Raw genomic sequence first — 21,411 nt, 5'->3', positions numbered from 1 at the left:
TACAGTTGCTAGCAATACAAACGAAAAAAAGCAGGAAACTCGAATGTATTGCTGGCAGCTGTAACTGCAGTGTTTCAACAATAACGATGACAATAAACACTGTTCTACATGGTATTTTGTGCATATATACAGTGTTGAAACATTTCGTCTTATAAACACTGAAAAGTAGTATGTGTATGAATGACTTAATGTTACATAGTTACTCAATGTTACATAGATAATAAAGAACTGCTAAAAGCAGTCAAGGTATGAAAGTTTTACTATTATTGATGCAAATAGCAGCCATTTTGAATGCAGAAGTCGGGTATGGTTGTGTTGCCCCAAGTTTCCGACTTGTAATTACGACTTTCAGGGTTCCAGTTGAAATTTCCTACTCGGAGGTTGGAAATTCCGACCTCTGAGTACAAATGGGACACAGCATAAGTCCCATCCCATTGACCCTTGCTGCATGTCTTCCCCTCTCTCTCCACCTCACTTCCTGTTGGTCAACTTATGAAATAAAGACCACTATAGCCACAACAATTAAAAGAGCTGCAGCCTGCATCCTCGCTAGAACTAAGAAAGTGGAGAACATCACCCCAGTTCTAAAGTCCCTACACTGGCTCCCTGTAGCTCAGAATAGACTTTAAAATACTTCTGATAGCTTGTAAATCACTGAATAACTTAGCATCAAAATACATTACAGACTTGTTGTCAGTGTATCAACCACCCAGACCTCTCCGGTCTTCTGGCTCAAATCTACTCCGCACACCCAGAACCAGAACCAAACATGGAGAAGCAGCTTTTAGTCCTTATGCTCCACAAATCTGAAAAAAAAAACTCCCAGAAAACTGTAAAAGCGATGAAACCCTAAGTTGCTTCAAATCAAGACTAAAAACGTATTTGTTTAGAGTGGCATTTGAATGTGTCATCTAAACGTTAGTTAAGTTTTCAGTCTAACTTTCCTTTCATTTTCTTATCCATCAATATATTCTCTTTATTTTTTAATTACCTCTGTAGTTTGATTTTCTGTATCATTGTAATGTTTATTTTATGTACAGTGCCTTGAGTGCCTTTGCTGAAAAGCACTATATAAATAAACTTGACTTGACTTGACTTAACACAACCTGCTGACATCAACATACAACACCGCTTTATCATTTTACCAAGGCTTGGTATAATTTATGATCCAATATTTGGTTTAAAGTACCCAATTTCTGTGCCAGCAAGTTGCATCAAGTTTGCAACTGAATGGATAAAGATTAGAGGAGTAGTGGAAGATTTTGTAGTCTGATAGAGCCCCGCCTCCTCGATATATATCAACTCTCCTCAGTGGTTGTCATTTACTTTATTTGCTCACCACACGCTTCAAACGCAGATATCATCCCTATCAGGCTTGCAGTGCAGACCTCACCCAGCTCAGTCCTTCAGGGAAAAGCATATTTAAAGGAGCAGCAGCAGTAGCAGCAGCAGCAGCAACACCACCACCACCAAAGGTCTAAAAAAATATGATCCCCTGGCTTGCCTTGCTGATGTCTTACTGTTGTTTGAATGGAGCTACAGGAGAAGGCACTCAACTGGAAAGGATTGAGAGATGTCAGACCAGGTGTTCTCAGGTAAAGTTTTATCCTCAACTGCACTCATAATGTCTCCTGTCAACTAGCTGCTATCATTTGCATACACTGATAAAAATAAGCCAGTATCTGCTGTTAATTTCACTTTGAAAAAAAGGTTTACAGTAAAACCTGTACTTCCTCAGTTTCTCTTCCTTCTGTGGTCAGTTTGGCTCCACACAGAAACTGCTGCTCCTGTTTACAGGATATTTGCTTTACTTTCAGTAAATTTTTCTGTAGAGTTTATGTGGCAGGACCTTTGAGGTAAACATCGTGAAGTGGGAGTGTCCTTTTAATGCTATTTAAAGTAACTATAATAATAAGGATGAAAGGGCATGAGTACTGTTGTAAAGTGATTATATCATGCTGTATGAGTCACTTAGTAACTCACAAAATAATTTTTATAAGGTAACATACTGCAAAACATCTTCAGGTGTTCAGGAAGCTGGAATGTAGTCATTGCAGATGAGGGGAAAAGGAACAGCTGAGCAGTAAAATATTTACTTCTTTTCATTCCCCTTCACTGGTGTTTAAGCTCATTGTCTTTTTTATGGGATGTTGTGTTCCACAAAAGAAACAGTTGGTTTCTGCACCTGCGGCTCAGGTACCTTTTAATTTCAGGTTTTTATGTCACTCTATGTCTGTTCCTAACAATGCCACAAGAAGCTCCCACAAAATGTTTTTTTATGAGAACATTACAAAACTCCATCAGGCTTGGATTGACATCATCAACCCAAGTTATGTGGATCACCTCATAAACTGCTGTATACAGTTGAACGAAGTTTAGACAGGTGCAGATCATTTTGTAATGCCAATGTTTTTATTTTATTTTATCTTTGTAGTTTTGATACCTTATTTTTTTAAGTAAGAGTTTTTTTTTGGGTAAGAGTCATCTTTCACTTGACATTTTGTACCAACCATGTCATAATTCATACCCACCGGGGGATGTTGTGTATCTGGGTTCTGACTTTTTTTTACACCAACCATGTGACAGTTTTTCCCACCAGGGGGGGACACTGTACCCACTTTGATAACCTGCTTTGACTTACAGTAGTTTTCTATGATCTACTGTAAGGAAATGTGGATATATGACTTTAGTAAATAAAACTCTTATAATATCTTTCATCAGTGGTCATGCCTGGCCCAAAATGGGGTCAGAACCAAAACAAATGGAAATGGCTGTAATGCAATCTCTGAAATTCATAAAATGCTTAACCACAAAGAGAAATTAACTAGTATCTAATGCTTTTGGTTCAGGTGAAGGAAAGGTTTGTTTAGGGTTCCAAAATGTATGCTGTAAGGGACAGAATGTCAATATCTTGGTGTGAAATGGCAGTATGAATTGGCAATGGGGGGATTTTACCTACAGCCAATTAATGCACTCAATTTACTCCACATTTTAAATTCTTTTGTCCTGAGTTCCTGGATGCCAAAAAATATTAATGATTCTGTTGATTTACATGTGAGTCAAGAGACATTCTGCATTCATTACACACTGTGTGTCAAAATACCATTCACTTATAAAAATATTCCCAGTCTGATGAGTTTCCTCAGATGACAAACACATAAGTTATTTCTTTGTTTGAAAATATTTAATAATTACTATTCATCAATCCACCCCTTCATATTTTAAAGCTGCCCTCATAAAAAAGATCAAAAAGACTCTGCTCTTGCAAAACACTGGGAATTTGCTTTGCTATAACGTATAACAAAGCCTAAGGCTCTTTCAAGGAAAGCCTGTTCACTCTTCTGACATAAATTGTGACAAATGCACCAGTCCTAAGTTGGTGCCAGAGCGGAAGCAAATATGTATCGAATATTTATCACTTGGCTAATTTTCTGAACGAGGAAGATTTTTTTCCTCATGGACTCAGTGATGCAGGTTGTAATTTTATGGAAAAATATATTTTATGAAAAAACAGAAGGTTTGACTGAGCCATGTTAAAATATCTTCCTGCTTATATTTGCGAAAAGCTACGCACGTGTACACATCATAGAGGATTGAGGATGTAGAAAACCCTTTTTAAGGCAGCTATTTTTGTTTCCTTTGTTTCGTTTCAGTTTTGGAAAAAGATAGCACTGTTACTCAGAACAATAATGGCAAAGTGTTTCACCCGAACGCCTCCCTTTTCTTCTCTTCCTGCAGGGACTAATCTGCAAGACCCATACAGACTGTAAGTCTTATGATTATTTCTCTGTAATATTGCCTTGGAATGAACACCAAACTCTATACAGACAATCATGTAACTCTACTTTCAATTGAGTCATTATAGAAACTGCTAAAGTATTTTCAAGCAGACTAGGGTTTTGGGAACTGATGGTATTGGTATTATTTCAGCAAATCCTGTCAAAAGAGGTCACGTGTTAAGGAAAATTGCAGATAACGTAAACACAACACAGGACTCTAGGAAATTCTTTTTCATTTGCCAACTCATCCAGAGTCCCAAAACATCTGAGTCACTTTACTGGAAGCATGACAGCACAAAGGTTTACTTAAAACTTAACTGTAATATATGGAATTTGACCTTCAAAGTGTGTGTTGTGGAATTTTCTTATCAAATGGGTAGAAGTTGACTCATAACAAGAGAAAATCCGGACTTTGTCTTATAAGTTTTATTCAAAGGCATTCAGCGTTTGAAGACCCTGACACTGAGGTTAGTCAGTGAAACAGAGCCCCGAACAGAAATCACAAACAGTATTTATACCAAAAATGAGGGTGTTATCTCAACTTCAAAGAGTTTTAGAAATATGGCCCCTAGACCCTCCCCAGGTCAGAGTTAACAAAGTTATTTATGAGGCCACCCATCTACCTTCCCTTGAAATATACACTTCAGGAAGTGTTAACCATAAAACTCTCCAGCATTTGAATTTAGAGTCCATCTGCTCTAAATAACAGAACACTAATAAAACACAGAGGTCAGAGGTGAGAGGTAGATGGAAGGTCACCTGTGGGTGATAAAAGACAGAATCAAATGAGAGAAGTGAAGGGAATATCAGAGCACTTTGAAAGAATTTTCCATTACACTCCTTTCTTCTGATTACAAGATAATCACATAACCAAAAGAAAATTCTACAAAACCATCACCCAAGCTTATAATCAAAGTAAAACTAATAAAAGAAAAGAATATATAACACATACATGTGTTATTTCATGGCTTTCTCTAAGATCTACTGTTCCCAAATTACAACCAAAACAAAGCTAAAATAATAAGGATAACAACACTTAAAAAAAAAAAAAAAAAAAACTCCAAATCTCTATATATACCACTAAAATGCTGAACATCAGTAATAACTCCCCAAACACTTTAGAGTTAGCCCATCATTAAAGCATCTTAAGCAACATAAAATCCATCGGTATCCATACCATCTGTCACCTCAAATGCAGAATCATCACAATCATGACAAACAGAAATTAAGTTCACATCCTTATCAACAGGCAACATAGAAAAACGTATCAGTCTCATCACCATTCCCCTAACCAATGGAATAATACAACATGAAAGAAACATCAAAATCAAACAGAAACATAAAAGAATCACTCCAATCTTTACTAACCAAGATGTCCATCCACCAGTAAAGAACCAAGACCAAGGATTCCAAGAGGAACTCATATTCTCCTTCTGTTGGGTCGTCAGCAAGTCCTCAAACTTATCATGGATACTTGTCATGTTCTTAGACACATCAGGAATAAAAGTGCAACATTGTTCCCCAATTAAATGACAAACACCACCCCTCTCAGCTAACAGATAATCCAAAGCCATTCTATTTTGCAAACTCATAGTTCTTATAGCCTGCTGCTCCGTAGTTAGAACAGTGAAACCTTCCTCAGATAAAGCAGTAAGATTTTCTAACTCAACTGACAACTCATTAATCCTATGGGCGGCGTTAGCAGCACCATAACTAGGAAAAATTGTACCCAAAATCCCTTTCCAATGTGGGATCCTAGCTCTCTTTTGCCGTTTGAGCATTGTCTTCCTCTCTAATAATGGGCTGATTGAATCATAAGTCATGACTGTAGGTAGTAAATGAGCTAGATAACATACTCCAGACCAATTAGCAGGCAGATACAGATATTATCTGTTTCCACACATCCAAACCATGTTCTTAGGACACGAGAACCCATCTCTACTAGGAAAAGTAACAAGAACCCTGGTTAATTTACCTGCCATGCCATACAATTGACTTCCATTCGGTAAGGCTGTAAGATTAAGAGTTAACACAAAAGGATCTGGAGCCAAAGATTCTGAAATAGTATAAGGATCAGTTCTGACAGGACAAGGTCTAGATGTATTAATGTGGGTCAAGGCACATGAAACTGGTATAATAGTTTTACAACCCACCGTCTTTCCAAGGAAATAAGGTGTGCTTTCCTCCTGAGCAATACAAATATCTGGATCTTTAATTGGATTTCTATTACCCCGAAATCTATAAAGAGTTCCTGTAGACGCACACGTTAAATTAGTCTCACTAGAAAATTTACTAACATTTCTGCTTTTCCGTACAGCATAATTCCTCACCCAAGGAAAAATGACCTCCACCAACCGGTTATCTGGAAAGAAAGTAGCTAGAGTATAAGCAGTATCAATAGGAACTGGTACCAAAAATGGTTGATCATTAATAGCATGTGGAATCAAACAACAAACATAGCAACTATCATTTCTTATCTTCCTCACGGTTTGATGCATCAGTTGCCACCAGACATTATCAGCATGATCATAGTAGTCAGAAAAGTGATGGATCTCTCTTCGAATCAGCTGATGAGTATTATTAACACAATTCCTCAAATTAGCCTTACATTGTCTTTGCTGCACCTTTTCCCAAATGAACACAAGAGTTATAAAAATACTTGAAATACCAATCATTAGCATCAGAACAGACCATCTTCCATTTAACTGCATCGTGACCTTGAAGTGGAATGTCCTTTCTTCTGGTACAGAAAGCAAACAGTTTTTTCTCAAAGAAAACAAATTATAAACAACTTTAAAAAAAACAAAAATCCTGCTGCCTCTCCTGAGTGGCTTCTGCGCTTCAAGCTGCCCTGTTACCAGTCTGGTACAGGTGGGCGGTCGTTGGAAGCTCCTCTAGAAATATATTTAGAAACAGGAACTCTAACCTGCTGGAAGTTAGGCTTCCATAGTCCAACTAAACAACGGTGGAAATGAACACATTCAAATTTGTAATAATACCATAATGATAAATATAAAGCAATAAACATAAAAGTTAGATAAAAGCATCCGAGATATCCTCCTCAGAGTCAGTCTCGCTGTCAAAGTGGGAGGAAAGAATCTCTCACTGTGGTGTGTGTGCAGTGAGGCAAATGACCTTATGATTTCTAACTTTCAGGCAATGCGATGGCCTTAAGTAGATTCTGAAATAACGTTGCACTGCCCAAGGGATTATTGTGCCCTTGTAAGAACAGTGTTCTTCAACCACCTGTTCAATCACTCGCCAGTGATCAGCTAACAGTTCTTTATCTTGTGGTGGTCCGCTGTCCTCACACCTTTCAGGCCGTGGATGATCCAGTTGGAAGATGACTTGCGTCCTGGAAGCCAGATGAAGCTGGAGGAGCTGGAGCTTTCCTGCAGCTTTCCTGCAGCTTTTCTGGGTGTCTAGTAGGATCTGATATGGGCCATTCCAGCACCTGGACTTCCTGTGTTTTCTCCTAAATTCTCTGACCAGAATCCAGTCGCCAGGAATAAAGAACTGGAGGGTGGAAGTGGCTGTTTCTGGTAATGCAGCCTTCACCGTCTGTGAAACTTGAGAAAACACAGTGGACAGGTTTTGACAGTAAAACAACATCCTATCTTCACACAAAGATGTGGAAGAAAATTATCTTGGCAATATCCGCATGTCCAAATTAGGAGACCTGCCACACAGCACTTCAAAAGGACTGAGATTTGCCTGTGTCCTTTGTCTCAATCTCATATAAGTGAGAACAATAGGTAGAGCCTTCACAACACTTGACCAATTTTCAATTCAAAGTCCCATTCTCAAACCTAAGTGCTTAACTACATGAACTTCATCAAAACATCCAACAAAATCCAAATAATTGATCTTCTGACTTCACCTGATATACTAGCAATGACCATCAGCTAAATATTCTGAATATCAAAAATGTGACATGATGTTTGAGGAAGGTCTGATTACAGGTCAACATTTCATAGTTTCAGAATACCCACAAAGAATTTCAAAAATGGTCTAATCTGTGGAGATATAAAATTTCACAAAAGAATCAACACCATAATTTCAGAGAAGTTTTCATAATGTGGTCTTAGGGAGCTATGCACCATTTATATAAACAAAGTACAACGTCTCTCTCACATTGTCACTAAGTCCTCACTGGAGGTATGAGCTACCCTTTTTCCCATGAGTGCTAAAACTTTTGGAACCCCATGTTACTTTATTCTGACATTCCCCTCTTCTGGCGCAGGGTCCAACCCATGCGACAATCCAGCAAAAGGTTTGTACAAAAATATTTTAGTAACCAAGATCACATAACCTAGAACCAAAGAAATGAATTCTGACATAACTATGTGTCACTATGAATTTAACGAAAGCAACATAAAGAAAATCCAGATGTTTTTAACTGCAATTCAATTTAACTGTCATTCAGTTCATCAATGTCTCACTTAGAAAGTAGTCACATATCATCCTGATTTGTCTTGTATGAAGATGAGTATTAGATTAATGGACATCTAATGTAATTCAGATGCATAAACCCTACAAATTGAATCTAATAAATAATTCCCACCAAGTATAAAGGCATGACTCTGATTCTTTATCAAAAATATATTCCTTACTTTTGGCATATCTTGAATTGTCAGCTAGTTTAATGGTACCAGGGAAACTTTCAATCTAATAAATCACCAATGATTCTGCATGCAAAACTAATTCTTCAAACTAGTTTAAACTATTTCATTAACCTTTTAATAATAAAACACATAAATCTAAAAGTCATGCTACATCCTTAATCATTATACAAAAAAAAACATGTTATTAAGGCAACAATCAATACAAGCATTTTGATTCTATTGTCTCTTAAACAGTGTTAAAACTCAGGAAGGGAGGTGCTGAGCGTTACCATGACAGCAAAGGCATGAACCAATCTAGTAGGTGGGCGGAGTCAGGCAGAACTAACCTCTGATTGACAGCCTATGGGCGGACCCACAGTTTCTTCATCCCATCCCACATTAGTGTAACTTAAACTGCAAAGCTATTAACATGCACCTACCTCAGAAACAAGCTGCTTCTTAACTCTCTTGAAAACTCAAAGTTTAATCAATCTGAGATTTAGAAACATTATTCCAAACATGGATTATTGTTTCATGCAACATATAATCAAACATTCATACCAACAAAACAAAGACAAAACATCAGAGACAGACAAATGGCCAAATTTGAAGCTTCAAGAAATCAAATAAATTTTTAACAATTTCTTTTCAGAATATGTTTTCTCAGCCATATCTTTTAATGCTATAATTGATCAATTTTGTTATGACAATCGTCAGGATCCTTTTTAAAAATGAGTGCACATAGTCCAAAGAGATCTCAAAGTATTTAGAAGCACAGCAACAGTTTTCTCTTATATGAATCCAAATTTACTGATGCTGAAACCTTTTTCTAATTCTTTGTACTGTAACTCTGTAATAATAACTACAATCCTGAGAGTTATTGTTATAATTCTCTTTTTGTTTGGCTCAATTTGATCGCAGCTGTATTGCAGAATTTCAAGTTAAATGCAAAGAAGTATTTTTAATTTAATTCAATTCAAATTCAAAGATACTTTATTGATCCCCGAGGGGAAATTAGAAAAGTCAGCATTGACATTTTCATGTTATACCCAAACTAAACAAAACTGCAGTGTTTGACTTAATCATAAATTAAGATAAGAAGCTTGTCTCCAAACTGGACTTTTCCCCACATAATGTTTCAAAAAAAAAAAAAAAACATCATTTTCTTTAATTTGTCTATTTAAATTTTGAGAGTTGGGGAGAACTTATTACTAGAACCCCTCTTTTACAATCCAAATGGTGATAAATGTTCCAATATTTTATCTCTTAGTAATCTGAAATTACCTTGTGTACCTTTGTACTCCTATGTATTCCTTTAATCTTTAAACCCTAAGAAATCAAACAAGGAGACTTGAGTTTGAGCCGACCATCCTCTTACTGTTAAGAGAGCCTTTATTTCTTTTCTTTTCCTAAAATAAAGGATTTTACTTGTCTTTATTCCGTTATACATGTCCTAACCTTGGTTCCAAAACTAAACTCTTCAACCCCAATCTGTGTTCCCCAGAGTAGAAATTTTGAGTATTATTGCATTTCAAAGTCACCAAAATGACTGGAACTCATCATTGGCTTAGATCTATTTTAATAAGTAATCAGCCTACCTTTAATTAAGTCTTATAATTTCATGGACCCAAAATCTATGGCTTACAGGCTTCAGGAGTCCAGGAACCACAAGTTGAGTACTACTGCATTGAACAATGGTGTTAACTTTCTGCAGAGATTGAAGTATTGGCTAAATATATTATTTCTGCTTGGACAATAATCAGATTTAAAATTATTAGTTCACAGCTCCTAATTTACCTCAGATCATATTTGCTTCTAACACAGTTCATAAGAAGCTTCAGACAAACATTATGCTAAAAAGCCAAAAACAAAACAAAAACCAGATCTGTTTTAAAATAAAGAAAAAGCATGCTTAAAAACTTGGTACTGTGGTGGAAAATAACTCCACGGTTCTGAAGGCCTTTTCATGCAGAGTCTTTTAGGAAGCATGAGATTAGTTTAATTTTTGTGTGGTACCACTGTCCAATCAGATTCTTTCTAAATAACCCAATTTTTTCATACTCATTTTAAAGGTTTGTTTTACCAAGGAAAATGTGTTTAACAAAACCAATTACTCTCAAAAGTTTTAAAAGTTTTTAGCTGCTGATATCTTATAAAACAACAAGTGTTTTAATATTTCTGTGCAGCACAGAACTGATCAGGTGTCCTTTCCTTCTCCAAAGGGAGAAAAAAGAACCTGCAGAACCAAACCTTTCATAGTTTTTTGTCAGGACCTGATATAAGGTACAGTGTAAATCAACACGCTGCATGAATCAGAAGAGGGAAGAAAAACCTAATATAACCTCTTCCCAGCAGCTGCTGTGAAAAACAATGAATTTGTACTTTCCATAAGCTTCAGTTAACACTTGTGGACAAAAACTGCACCAAACTGTAAATACTGTGTCAGAAACTGTATGAAGACCATCTGCAGTAGAACTAAGGCTGTTTTAATGAGGTCTCTACCCATTAGATTTATGGAATACAAAATCTGACAACAGAAAATAATATCTGAAGGAGAAACCCATCAGGTTTTACGCATGCGCTGGGTTTTAAAAATGCTCCTTCATGAAATCTGTCCTGAGAATAACATAGAAACACATGGTTACTGCTGAGTTTTGGAGATGTTGTAACTTCCTCTGCTTTTAATAACATTTAATAATTAGAATAATTGACCCTGAATATTCCACGACGAAAGAGAACTTGCTTCTCTGAAAGAATTAACCGGAAAGTATCAAATTAACTAAGTTATCACCTTTTTAAAGATACTTTTCTAACCGTAAAATAATATTTTAACCCGCTATATCTGTCAACGTCAAGCAAGCGTCACATGAGCAGCGGTTAATAAGCGTTCTTCATTGCAGAAAATAGGAAAAGATTTATGCAAATGTGTGTGTGTGTTTGTACGTTACCCCCATCAGTTTCTAAATCGCTCCACAGTTAGACTGTCATGGCACAGAGTCCTCTATCAGTCCAAAAAACAACCAGGCCCTTCCCCGGTCTGTTGGTGAGACATTCACTCATTCTTTGTCCACGTTAACTTCTCCAGGAGGGAGAAAGAAGAAACTTTGCTCCGGTTTCTCTTCTGCCCGCACAAGATGCTTTCAATATAAATCCAGTGTATCGCTCTTCTGGCTCTTGCAAACAACATGGATGTTTGTCCATCTCAGAGAGTCCAGATTTCTTCTGAGTTTCGTTTTTTTTTTTCTTGTAGAAAGTCACACTGCGATTTTCAACATGCAGGAAGGCAGATCTCTCTCTTTCAGGCCGTGCTGGAGAAGCGTCTCTGGTGGAGTAGCCATGGAGAAGGGCAGGTTTCTAAAATCCAGACTCAAAAACACAGATGTTGAACTCAAATCCCATATATGTGTGTATTTGTGTGTGAGAGAGGCAGAAGAAAAGTTTAGTATAGGTTCAGATTTTGTACAAATAAATATTATCAGTCAGTCAGTCAGTTGTCCCCCTGCCTGTCACTTCCTCCCACAACATGCATTATACTCCTTTCTAAAACAACTTTCTTTTCGCATCTCTAATGTCCCTTTTCACTTTTACCTTCTTTACCGACTGATCGCAATATTTAAGACAAACAAAACTTCCTTCAGGAAAGTTTTAACTCTTTAACCCCTTAATTGATGCACTCTGTGCTTTTTAATCTTTTCTTATGTTTTTTTTAATTTTTCCATCAACTGTTTTACTTGAAACTTTTTAAACTATTTCACTTATTTACACTCAAACTTCCACGCTGTGAAAAACCAAACTTATCTTCCAAATTAAAGCACATTTAACACAATCATCCCCACTTTTTCCTTTCATTATTTTATAAATCAGAGTCTGAAGAAGGAGACACCCCTGATGCCTCAAGGTTCCGGAACCATTTATTTTTTTACCTGTTCAGCGGCACGTCTGCCCACTGGCTTTTCTCCTTTATGAGGTGTAGAAAATTGCTAAAAACCACCCGCAAAACCCTGTGTTCTGCTTTATCCCATCGTTACCAATGAGAACCTCCCTGCAATTTCTTTTGCAGGGTAACCGGGCCCTCAGCTGATGTCCTCCCTCTCGCAACTCTGGAACCTAATTAATTAGTTAGGAGATGATGGTTAATGTGTAATAAAAATAATAATATACATTATATCATACAGAGCAACTTCTCACCCAGATATATTTGAAGACAAATAGTTCGGATCTAATCAGCCAGAAGCCGCAGGCGGACATGAGGACTCCCCTCCGTAAAAGGGAAGTGGACTGAGAACAACTCTCAGGCTGGCCAGGCGTCCGTGTCCCCTCCTGCGGTCTCCTCTGGCACGTTAGATCCTGTTCGTGACGCCAAAATTGTTGTGGAATTTTCTTATCAAAGTGGGTAGAAGTTGACTCATAACAAGAGAAAATCCGGACTTTGTCTTTATAAGTTTTATTCAAAGGCATTCAGCGTTTGAAGACCCTGACACTGAGGTTAGTCAGTGAAACAGAGCCACGAACAGAAATCACAAACAGTATTTATACCAAAAATGAGGGTGTTATCTCAACTTCAAAGAGTTTTAGGAATATGGCCCCTAGACCCTCCCCGGGTCAGAGTTAACAAAGTTATTTATGAGGGCACCCATCTACCTTCCCTTGAAATATACACTTCAGGAAGTGTTAACCATAAAACTCTCCAGCATTTGAATTTAGAGTCCATCTGCTCTAAATAACAGAACACTAATAAAACACAGAGGTCAGAGGAGAGAGGTGAAGGGAATATCAGAGCACTTTAAAATAATTTTCCATTACACATTATTTTATTAAAATAATATTTTATCTGATCTTGCATTGTGAATGGTTGTCTAAAGGTATGTTGATTATTGCCTAAGTTGGTTCCAAGACTAACGTAACTCCGTTTCCAGATTCTTCAAGATAATCCTTGGTTCTCAAACATGAGCACTGCATGATAATGTTGCATCACTCTTTTGGTCATGATTTTCTATCATCTTTAATCAACTTGTTTATATTGTACATAGCCCATTAATCTTCTTTTTCTTTAATTCTGCTTGGTACTGTAGTTGGATTGTTTTAGCATAGTAAAGAGTTTGTTGATTGAAATATGTTTGACTTTAAGGCGACTTATTTTTGTTAATAAATTCTTGTATTTTAAGAAATTGTGTGAATTCATTACATGTGTGTGCAGAGTTTTGCTGTTCAATAATGTCAGAGCTCGTTTCACACCTTTCCATTTTGTCGTAATGCCATCGCCTTACTGGGCCGGTATTTGAAGGACATGAAAACCCTTAACAGACCAAAATATTATTTGATAAAATATTAATATTAAATATTAAATAATATTTTCAGATTCATATCACAACACCAGCTCAAGCCTTTATGGGCATGTAGGACTTTGATAAAAATTCAACAAAAAAACGACATATATAACTACTGAACTAGAGCTTCTTAGGTAGTTTATAAAACAATGAGCGTCAGGTCTGCACACAAACAAAAATGGTTCCATTGATGACTAAACATTTATAGACCAAACTTTTGACATCTGTGTGCAACATACTTTATGCAATACACAGGGACTCCCAGTAGAGAGAGCCCTAACACAAAGGTCAGTCAGTCATTTCTACCACTTATTCCATAGTGGGTTGCGGGGAAGCTGGAGCCTATCTCCAGCAGTATATGGGTGAGAGGCAGGGTACACCCTGGACAGGACCTGCTGCATACACCTAAGGGCAATTTAGAGAGACCAATTAACCTAACAGGCATGTCTTTGGACTGTGGGAGGAAGCCGGAGTACCCGGTGAGAACCCATGCATGCACGGGGAGAACATGCAAACTCAATGCAGAAAGACCCCCGGCCGGGAATCGAATCCAGGATCCTCTTGCTGCAAGGCGACAGTGCTACGAACTGCGCCAACGTGCAGGCCCCTAACACAAAAGTGAATGTGCAAATTGAAAGGTGATAATCAACTTTCAGGGACAGTCTAGGGGTTTTCACAGTGTGTTTCCAGGAAATGTTTCAAACCTTCAGTGCTCTTCTTTGAAACTCTACAATAAAGAGGTCTTATTTCCAGTCTTGAGTCATAGTGGTGTGTTATCTCAACAATTTATCTCAAGTGTTTAGCGTGTACCAATTAAATAATGTTTCCTGTTTCTTTGTCGTCTTCTTTTAATCCTTACTGAACAATTGTCATGTATGTTTTTTGTAGGCTCGTGTCATCCACGGCTTTGGCATGATTGTTATCAGCACTATTATTAGAGGCACATGTGACTGGATTGGGTCTTGTTTTTTTTACGCCTCTGTGTTCAAAGAGGTGGAGTACTAATTATCTGGCTCTTCAGCTCTAGTTGGACTCGTGGTGGTCTTGGTATTCAATAATTATCTTTGGCTAAATTAAAACACACAAACAAAAGCTTCTGTTGTCAAAGCCTCTTATGGTGACCTATATTTTTTTTCACAAACTGATAATGTGTCTGTCAAACAACCTTAGATTAACCTGGAAGTGTTTGTAAGGTGTAATGTGTCACAATTCCTTCCCAGCACTAGGGTCGCATGAAGTAGTGTGTCGGTAAGAATAATACATGTTTTATTAGAGAGTTAGGACATGATGTATTGTAAACCATTAAGGAAATAGGATACAAGGAAGCTTTTATATGCAAGCATCTTGAAAAGGGTTATAATGAGAATGTGAAGTAGTGAGAAGCCCAGTATGGTGGTTATAAAATTTATTCAGTTGGAAATGTTGAAGATAATAATAAAAAAAATACCTTTATATGATTTCAGATGTAACTGCATACAAATATGTTCGCTATTTCTATTGTTGGGCCACAAAACATGTATTTCAACTGCAGGATTACTCAAACTAATGTTTTTTTAAAACCACACACAGGAAGAAAATAACTTATTCTACCTTGTGTTTATAGAGTTGATGACATCACAAGAAGCACAAGAATGGGCCTGATCAATTGGCATGAGTGAACACTATGGCCACTTCCCTGGGTTTTAGTGTAATCAAATGTTCTTGCAGACATACAGGATACAACACATTTAAAGCTGGAATTTGATAAAACATAAATAAAGAGGAAAAAACATGCCTTTTTGATTTCATCAGAGGCATACATACAGCAAAGCTTGTTTTAAGGAGGTTAGATTTCATTTTGGATAAATAATGATTCAAAAATATAAAAATAACAAAATAAATGGAAACACTGTCCATGAAAAACTGTATTATAGGTGACACGCTATTTCTAAAGTGGTTTTGACTGATTGAACAGAATAGTCTGGGGAATAGCTTTAAAGGGGAATAATAAAGCAAACATATTAACTCTTATTAACCCCTAACCCTATTACGTCTTTTGAGCATTCCAGCTAATTAAAGCACTTGTTATATTATTCTTTTTGCCATATCGTAGAAAGCAGTATTGTGAGAAGCCTAAGAGGAAGTGTATTTCTTGACATTTATAGGGAGTTACCAGAGGTGGCTATGACTAAGAGATGAGAAGGTTAAACGTGGTTTGAAAAATAATCTTTTGAAAGTACCTAAAACACATCCTGAGCATTTCTTAACCTCAATCTAATACTCAGGAATTAGGTTTCCCTGTACAACAGCTGCATTGCCCTGTGGCTTTTGGAAAGGTGATCAACACTGAGCTCATTGTATCCAAACCTTTTGTCTCTAACAAATATTTTACCTCATCTAGGATTTCTTTGAGGTAATTACTGTACCTTTTTTTGTTATTTTGAACATATGTATTGAATACATAGCATATATATATATATATCATATATAAAAATAAAGGCAAAAATCTCACAATATCTAATAAGGCTTAGCATATTTTTATCACTAGTTAACAAACTTCTTTCTTATGTGTTAGCTAAAAACATTAACACAAGCCCATGATATTGACATTATAATATGACATAATGGCGAAAATTGTACTAAACCTAGATCACGATTTTTGACCGAATGTTTAGTTAAAACTAGCCAAGCGATGGCGCAGGGGTAAAGTGTGTGACTCATACGAAGGCTACAGTCCTCTATGCAGTCATCATGGGTCTGATGCTGCCTTCCATTTGTACTCGAAAGTCAGAATTTCTGACCTCTGAGTAGAAAATTTCAACCGGAACCTTCAACTGGAAGGTAGAATTACAAGTCGGAGTTACATGACCAAAGCCGACGTCCGCATTCAAGATGGTTGCTACTTGCTTCAATAATAGTAAAATGTTCTTAGTTTAACTGTTTTTTGCAGTTCTTTACAATCTATGTAACATTTAGTCAGTTGTAAACGTGCTGCTTTTCATTGTTTGAAGAACAAAGCTGTTTATATGCACGAAACACCGCGTGAAACAGTATTATTGTCATTGTTATTGTTGTAAGACTGCTGTACAGTTGCTAGCAATACAAACGAAAAAAAGCAGGAAACTCGAATGTATTGCTGGCAGCTGTAACTGCAGTGTTTCAACAATAACGATGACAATAAACACTGTTCTACATAGTATTTTGTGCATATATACAGTGTTGAAACATTTCGTCTTATAAACACTGAAAAGTAGTATGTGTATGAATGACTTAATGTTACATAGTTACTCAATGTTACATAGATAATAAAGAACTGCTAAAAGCAGTCAAGGTATGAAAGTTTTACTATTATTGATGCAAATAGCAGCCATTTTGAATGCAGAAGTCGGGTATGGTCGTGTTGCCCCAAGTTTCCGACTTGTAATTACGACTTTCAAGGTTCCAGTTGAAATTTCCTACTCGGAGGTTGGAAATTCCGACCTCTGAGTACAAATGGGACACAGCATAAGTCCCATCCCATTGACCCCTGCTGCATGTCTTCCCCTCTCTCTCCACCTCACTTCCCGTTGGTCAACTTATGAAATAAAGACCACTATAGCCACAACAATTAAAAGAGCTGCAGCCTGCATCCTCGCTAGAACTAAGAAAGTGGAGAACATCACCCCAGTTCTAAAGTCCCTACACTGGCTCCCTGTAGCTCAGAATAGACTTTAAAATACTTCTGATAGCTTGTAAATCACTGAATAACTTAGCATCAAAATACATTACAGACTTGTTGTCAGTGTATCAACCACCCAGACCTCTCCGGTCTTCTGGCTCAAATCTACTCCGCACACCCAGAACCAGAACCAAACATGGAGAAGCAGCTTTTAGTCCTTATGCTCCACAAATCTGAAAAAAAACCTCCCAGAAAACTGTAAAAGCGATGAAACCCTAAGTTGCTTCAAATCAAGACTAAAAACGTATTTGTTTAGAGTGGCATTTGAATGTGTCATCTAAACGTTAGTTAAGTTTTCAGTCTAACTTTCCTTTCATTTTCTTATCCATCAATATATTCTCTTTATTTTTTAATTACCTCTGTAGTTTGATTTTCTGTATCATTGTAATGTTTATTTTATGTACAGTGCCTTGAGTGCCTTTGCTGAAAAGCACTATATAAATAAACTTGACTTGACTTGACTTAACACAACCTGCTGACATCAACATACAACACCGCTTTATCATTTTACCAAGGCTTGGTATAATTTAAGATCCAATATTTGGTTTAAAGTACCCAATTTCTGTGCCAGCAAGTTGCATCAAGTTTGCAACTGAATGGATAAAGATTAGAGGAGTAGTGGAAGATTTTGTAGTCTGATAGAGCCCCGCCTCCTCGATATATATCAACTCTCCTCAGTGGTTGTCATTTACTTTATTTGCTCACCACACGCTTCAAACGCAGATATCATCCCTATCAGGCTTGCAGTGCAGACCTCACCCAGCTCAGTCCTTCAGGGAAAAGCATATTTAAAGGAGCAGCAGCAGTAGCAGCAGCAGCAGCAACACCACCACCACCAAAGGTCTAAAAAAATATGATCCCCTGGCTTGCCTTGCTGATGTCTTACTGTTGTTTGAATGGAGCTACAGGAGAAGGCACTCAACTGGAAAGGATTGAGAGATGTCAGACCAGGTGTTCTCAGGTAAAGTTTTATCCTCAACTGCACTCATAATGTCTCCTGTCAACTAGCTGCTATAATTTGCATACACTGATAAAAATAAGCCAGTATCTGCTGTTAATTTTACTTTGAAAAAAAAGTTTACAGTAAAACCTGTACTTCTGCAGTTTCTCTTCCTTCTGTGGTCAGTTTGGCTCCACACAGAAACTGCTGCTCCTGTTTACAGGATATTTGCTTTACTTTCAGTAAATTTTTCTGTAGAGTTTATGTGGCAGGACCTTTGAGGTAAACATCGTGAAGTGGGAGTGTCCTTTTAATGCTATTTAAAGTAACTATAATAATAAGGATGAAAGGGCATGAGTACTGTTGTAAAGTGATTATATCATGCTGTATGAGTCACTTAGTAACTCACAAAATAATCTTTATAAGGTAACATACTGCAAAACATCTTCAGGTGTTCAGGAAGCTGGAATGTAGTCATTGCAGATGAGGGGAAAAGGAACAGCTGAGCAGTAAAATATTTACTTCTTTTCATTCCCCTTCACTGGTGTTTAAGCTCATTGTCTTTTTTATGGGATGTTGTGTTCCACAAAAGAAACAGTTGGTTTCTGCACCTGTGGCTCAGGTACCTTTTAATTTCAGGTTCTTATGTCACTCTATGTCTGTTCCTAACAATGCCACAAGAAGCTCCCACAAAATGTTTTTTTATGAGAACATTACAAAACTCCATCAGGCTTGGATTGACATCATCAACCCAAGTTATGTGGATCACCTCATAAACTGCTGTATACAGTTGAACGAAGTTTAGACAGGTGCAGATCATTTTGTAATGCCAATGTTTTTATTTTATTTTATCTTTGTAGTTTTGATACCTTATTTTTTTAAGTAAGAGTTTTTTTTTGGGTAAGAGTCATCTTTCACTTGACATTTTGTACCAACCATGTCATAATTCATACCCACCGGGGGATGTTGTGTATCTGGGTTCTGACTTTTTTTTACACCAACCATGTGACAGTTTTTCCCACCAGGGGGGGACACTGTACCCACTTTGATAACCTGCTTTGACTTACAGTAGTTTTCTATGATCTACTGTAAGGAAATGTGGATATATGACTTTAGTAAATAAAACTCTTATAATATCTTTCATCAGTGGTCATGCCTGGCCCAAAATGGGGTCAGAACCAAAACAAATGGAAATGGCTGTAATGCAATCTCTGAAATTCATAAAATGCTTAACCACAAAGAGAAATTAACTAGTATCTAATGCTTTTGGTTCAGGTGAAGGAAAGGTTTGTTTAGGGTTCCAAAATGTATGCTGTAAGGGACAGAATGTCAATATCTTGGTGTGAAATGGCAGTATGAATTGGCAATGGGGGGATTTTACCTATAGCCAATTAATGCACTCAATTTACTCCACATTTTAAATTCTTTTGTCCTGAGTTCCTGGATGCCAAAAATATTAATGATTCTGTTGATTTACATGTGAGTCAAGAGACATTCTGCATTCATTACACACTGTGTGTCAAAATACCATTCACTTATAAAAATATTCCCAGTCTGATGAGTTTCCTCAGATGACAAACACATAAGTTATTTCTTTGTTTGAAAATATTTAATAATTACTATTCATCAATCCACCCCTTCATATTTTAAAGCTGCCCTCATAAAAAAGATCAAAAAGACTCTGCTCTTGCAAAACACTGGGAATTTGCTTTGCTATAACGTATAACAAAGCCTAAGGCTCTTTCAAGGAAAGCCTGTTCACTCTTCTGACATAAATTGTGACAAATGCACCAGTCCTAAGTTGGTGCCAGAGCGGAAGCAAATATGTATCGAATATTTATCACTTGGCTAATTTTCTGAACGAGGAAGATTTTTTTCCTCATGGACTCAGTGATGCAGGTTGTAATTTTATGGAAAAATGTATTTTATGAAAAAACAGAAGGTGTGACTGAGCCATGTTAAAATATCTTCCTGCTTATATTTGCGAAAAGCTACGCACGTGTACACATCATAGAGGATTGAGGATGTAGAAAACCCTTTTTAAGGCAGCTATTTTTGTTTCCTTTGTTTCGTTTCAGTTTTGGAAAAAGATAGCACTGTTACTCAGAACAATAATGGCAAAGTGTTTCACCCGAACGCCTCCCTTTTCTTCTCTTCCTGCAGGGACTAATCTGCAAGACCCGTACAGACTGTAAGTCTTATGATTATTTCTCTGTAATATTGCCTTGGAATGAACACCAAACTCTATACAGACAATCATGTAACTCTACTTTCAATTGAGTCATTATAGAAACTGCTAAAGTATTTTCAAGCAGACTAGGGTTTTGGGAACTGATGGTATTGGTATTATTTCAGCAAATCCTGTCAAAAGAGGTCACGTGTTAAGGAAAATTGCAGATAACGTAAACACAACACAGGACTCTAGGAAATTCTTTTTCATTTGCCAACTCATCCAGAGTCCCAAAACATCTGAGTCACTTTACTGGAAGCATGACAGCACAAAGGTTTACTTAAAACTTAACTGTAATATATGGAATTTGACCTTCAAAGTGTGTGACATATGGTGTCCTTGTCTCTGTTTTTAACAGATTGGTTTGCTCCTGTGTGTCAGGACCCTACCAAGGGTCTCAACAGCACCACCGTGTTCCACAATGTGGGAATCTCAACGGTCATGAGGTGTGAGGAGAAGCAAAAGTGCATGCTCCACCTGAGAATTCAGACAGTTGTGCAACTTACGGGTATGTAGCGGTGATGACTTTAAACCATTAGGATTCACGTAAATATCGGCATTAATTTTGCTTGAATAGCAAATCAATTGTACTGTAAATATTTGATGCACATTGTATTGCAAAATGTTTGATTACACATAGATCAGACATACTAACAGTTGCTATAGTGCTTCCACTGGAAAAATATTCTTTTATATCTTAACTTTACACAGGTACCAAAAGTTTGCATGTAGACCCTATAACTGTGAAGCTATACTTGTAACCAACAAGTATGGCCCAACTGCAAACATATCAATATATGGACAGCCATATGTTATATTCTGTCCTTTATGGAA

The 21,411-nt window shown here is 37.1% G+C and overlaps 1 protein-coding gene across 4 annotated transcripts in view; it reads left to right on the top strand.

The window, feature by feature from the left end:
• Window positions 1-1,063: 1,063 nt before the first annotated feature.
• il17rel (interleukin 17 receptor E-like) overlaps window positions 1,064-21,411 on the top strand; it is a 38,563-nt gene continuing 18,215 nt past the window's right edge. The window contains exons 1-4 of one of the 4 annotated variants that reach the window (XM_047390276.1): window positions 1,064-1,595; window positions 3,654-3,766; window positions 20,511-20,538; window positions 20,936-21,085. In XM_047390276.1, coding sequence (XP_047246232.1) covers window positions 21,019-21,085 — 67 coding nt within the window. In that variant the 5' untranslated portion in view covers window positions 1,064-1,595; window positions 3,654-3,766; window positions 20,511-20,538; window positions 20,936-21,018. Of the gene's footprint in view, window positions 1,596-3,653; window positions 3,767-17,996; window positions 18,369-20,425; window positions 20,539-20,935; window positions 21,086-21,411 lie in introns of those variants that run through there. The other 3 variants (XM_047390274.1, XM_047390272.1, XM_047390273.1) reach the window with 3 other exon arrangements.

Source organism: Girardinichthys multiradiatus, chromosome 17, assembly GCF_021462225.1.
Source record: "Girardinichthys multiradiatus isolate DD_20200921_A chromosome 17, DD_fGirMul_XY1, whole genome shotgun sequence".
NCBI lineage: Eukaryota > Metazoa > Chordata > Actinopteri > Cyprinodontiformes > Goodeidae > Girardinichthys > Girardinichthys multiradiatus.
This window is presented reverse-complemented; position numbering and strand designations above follow the sequence as displayed.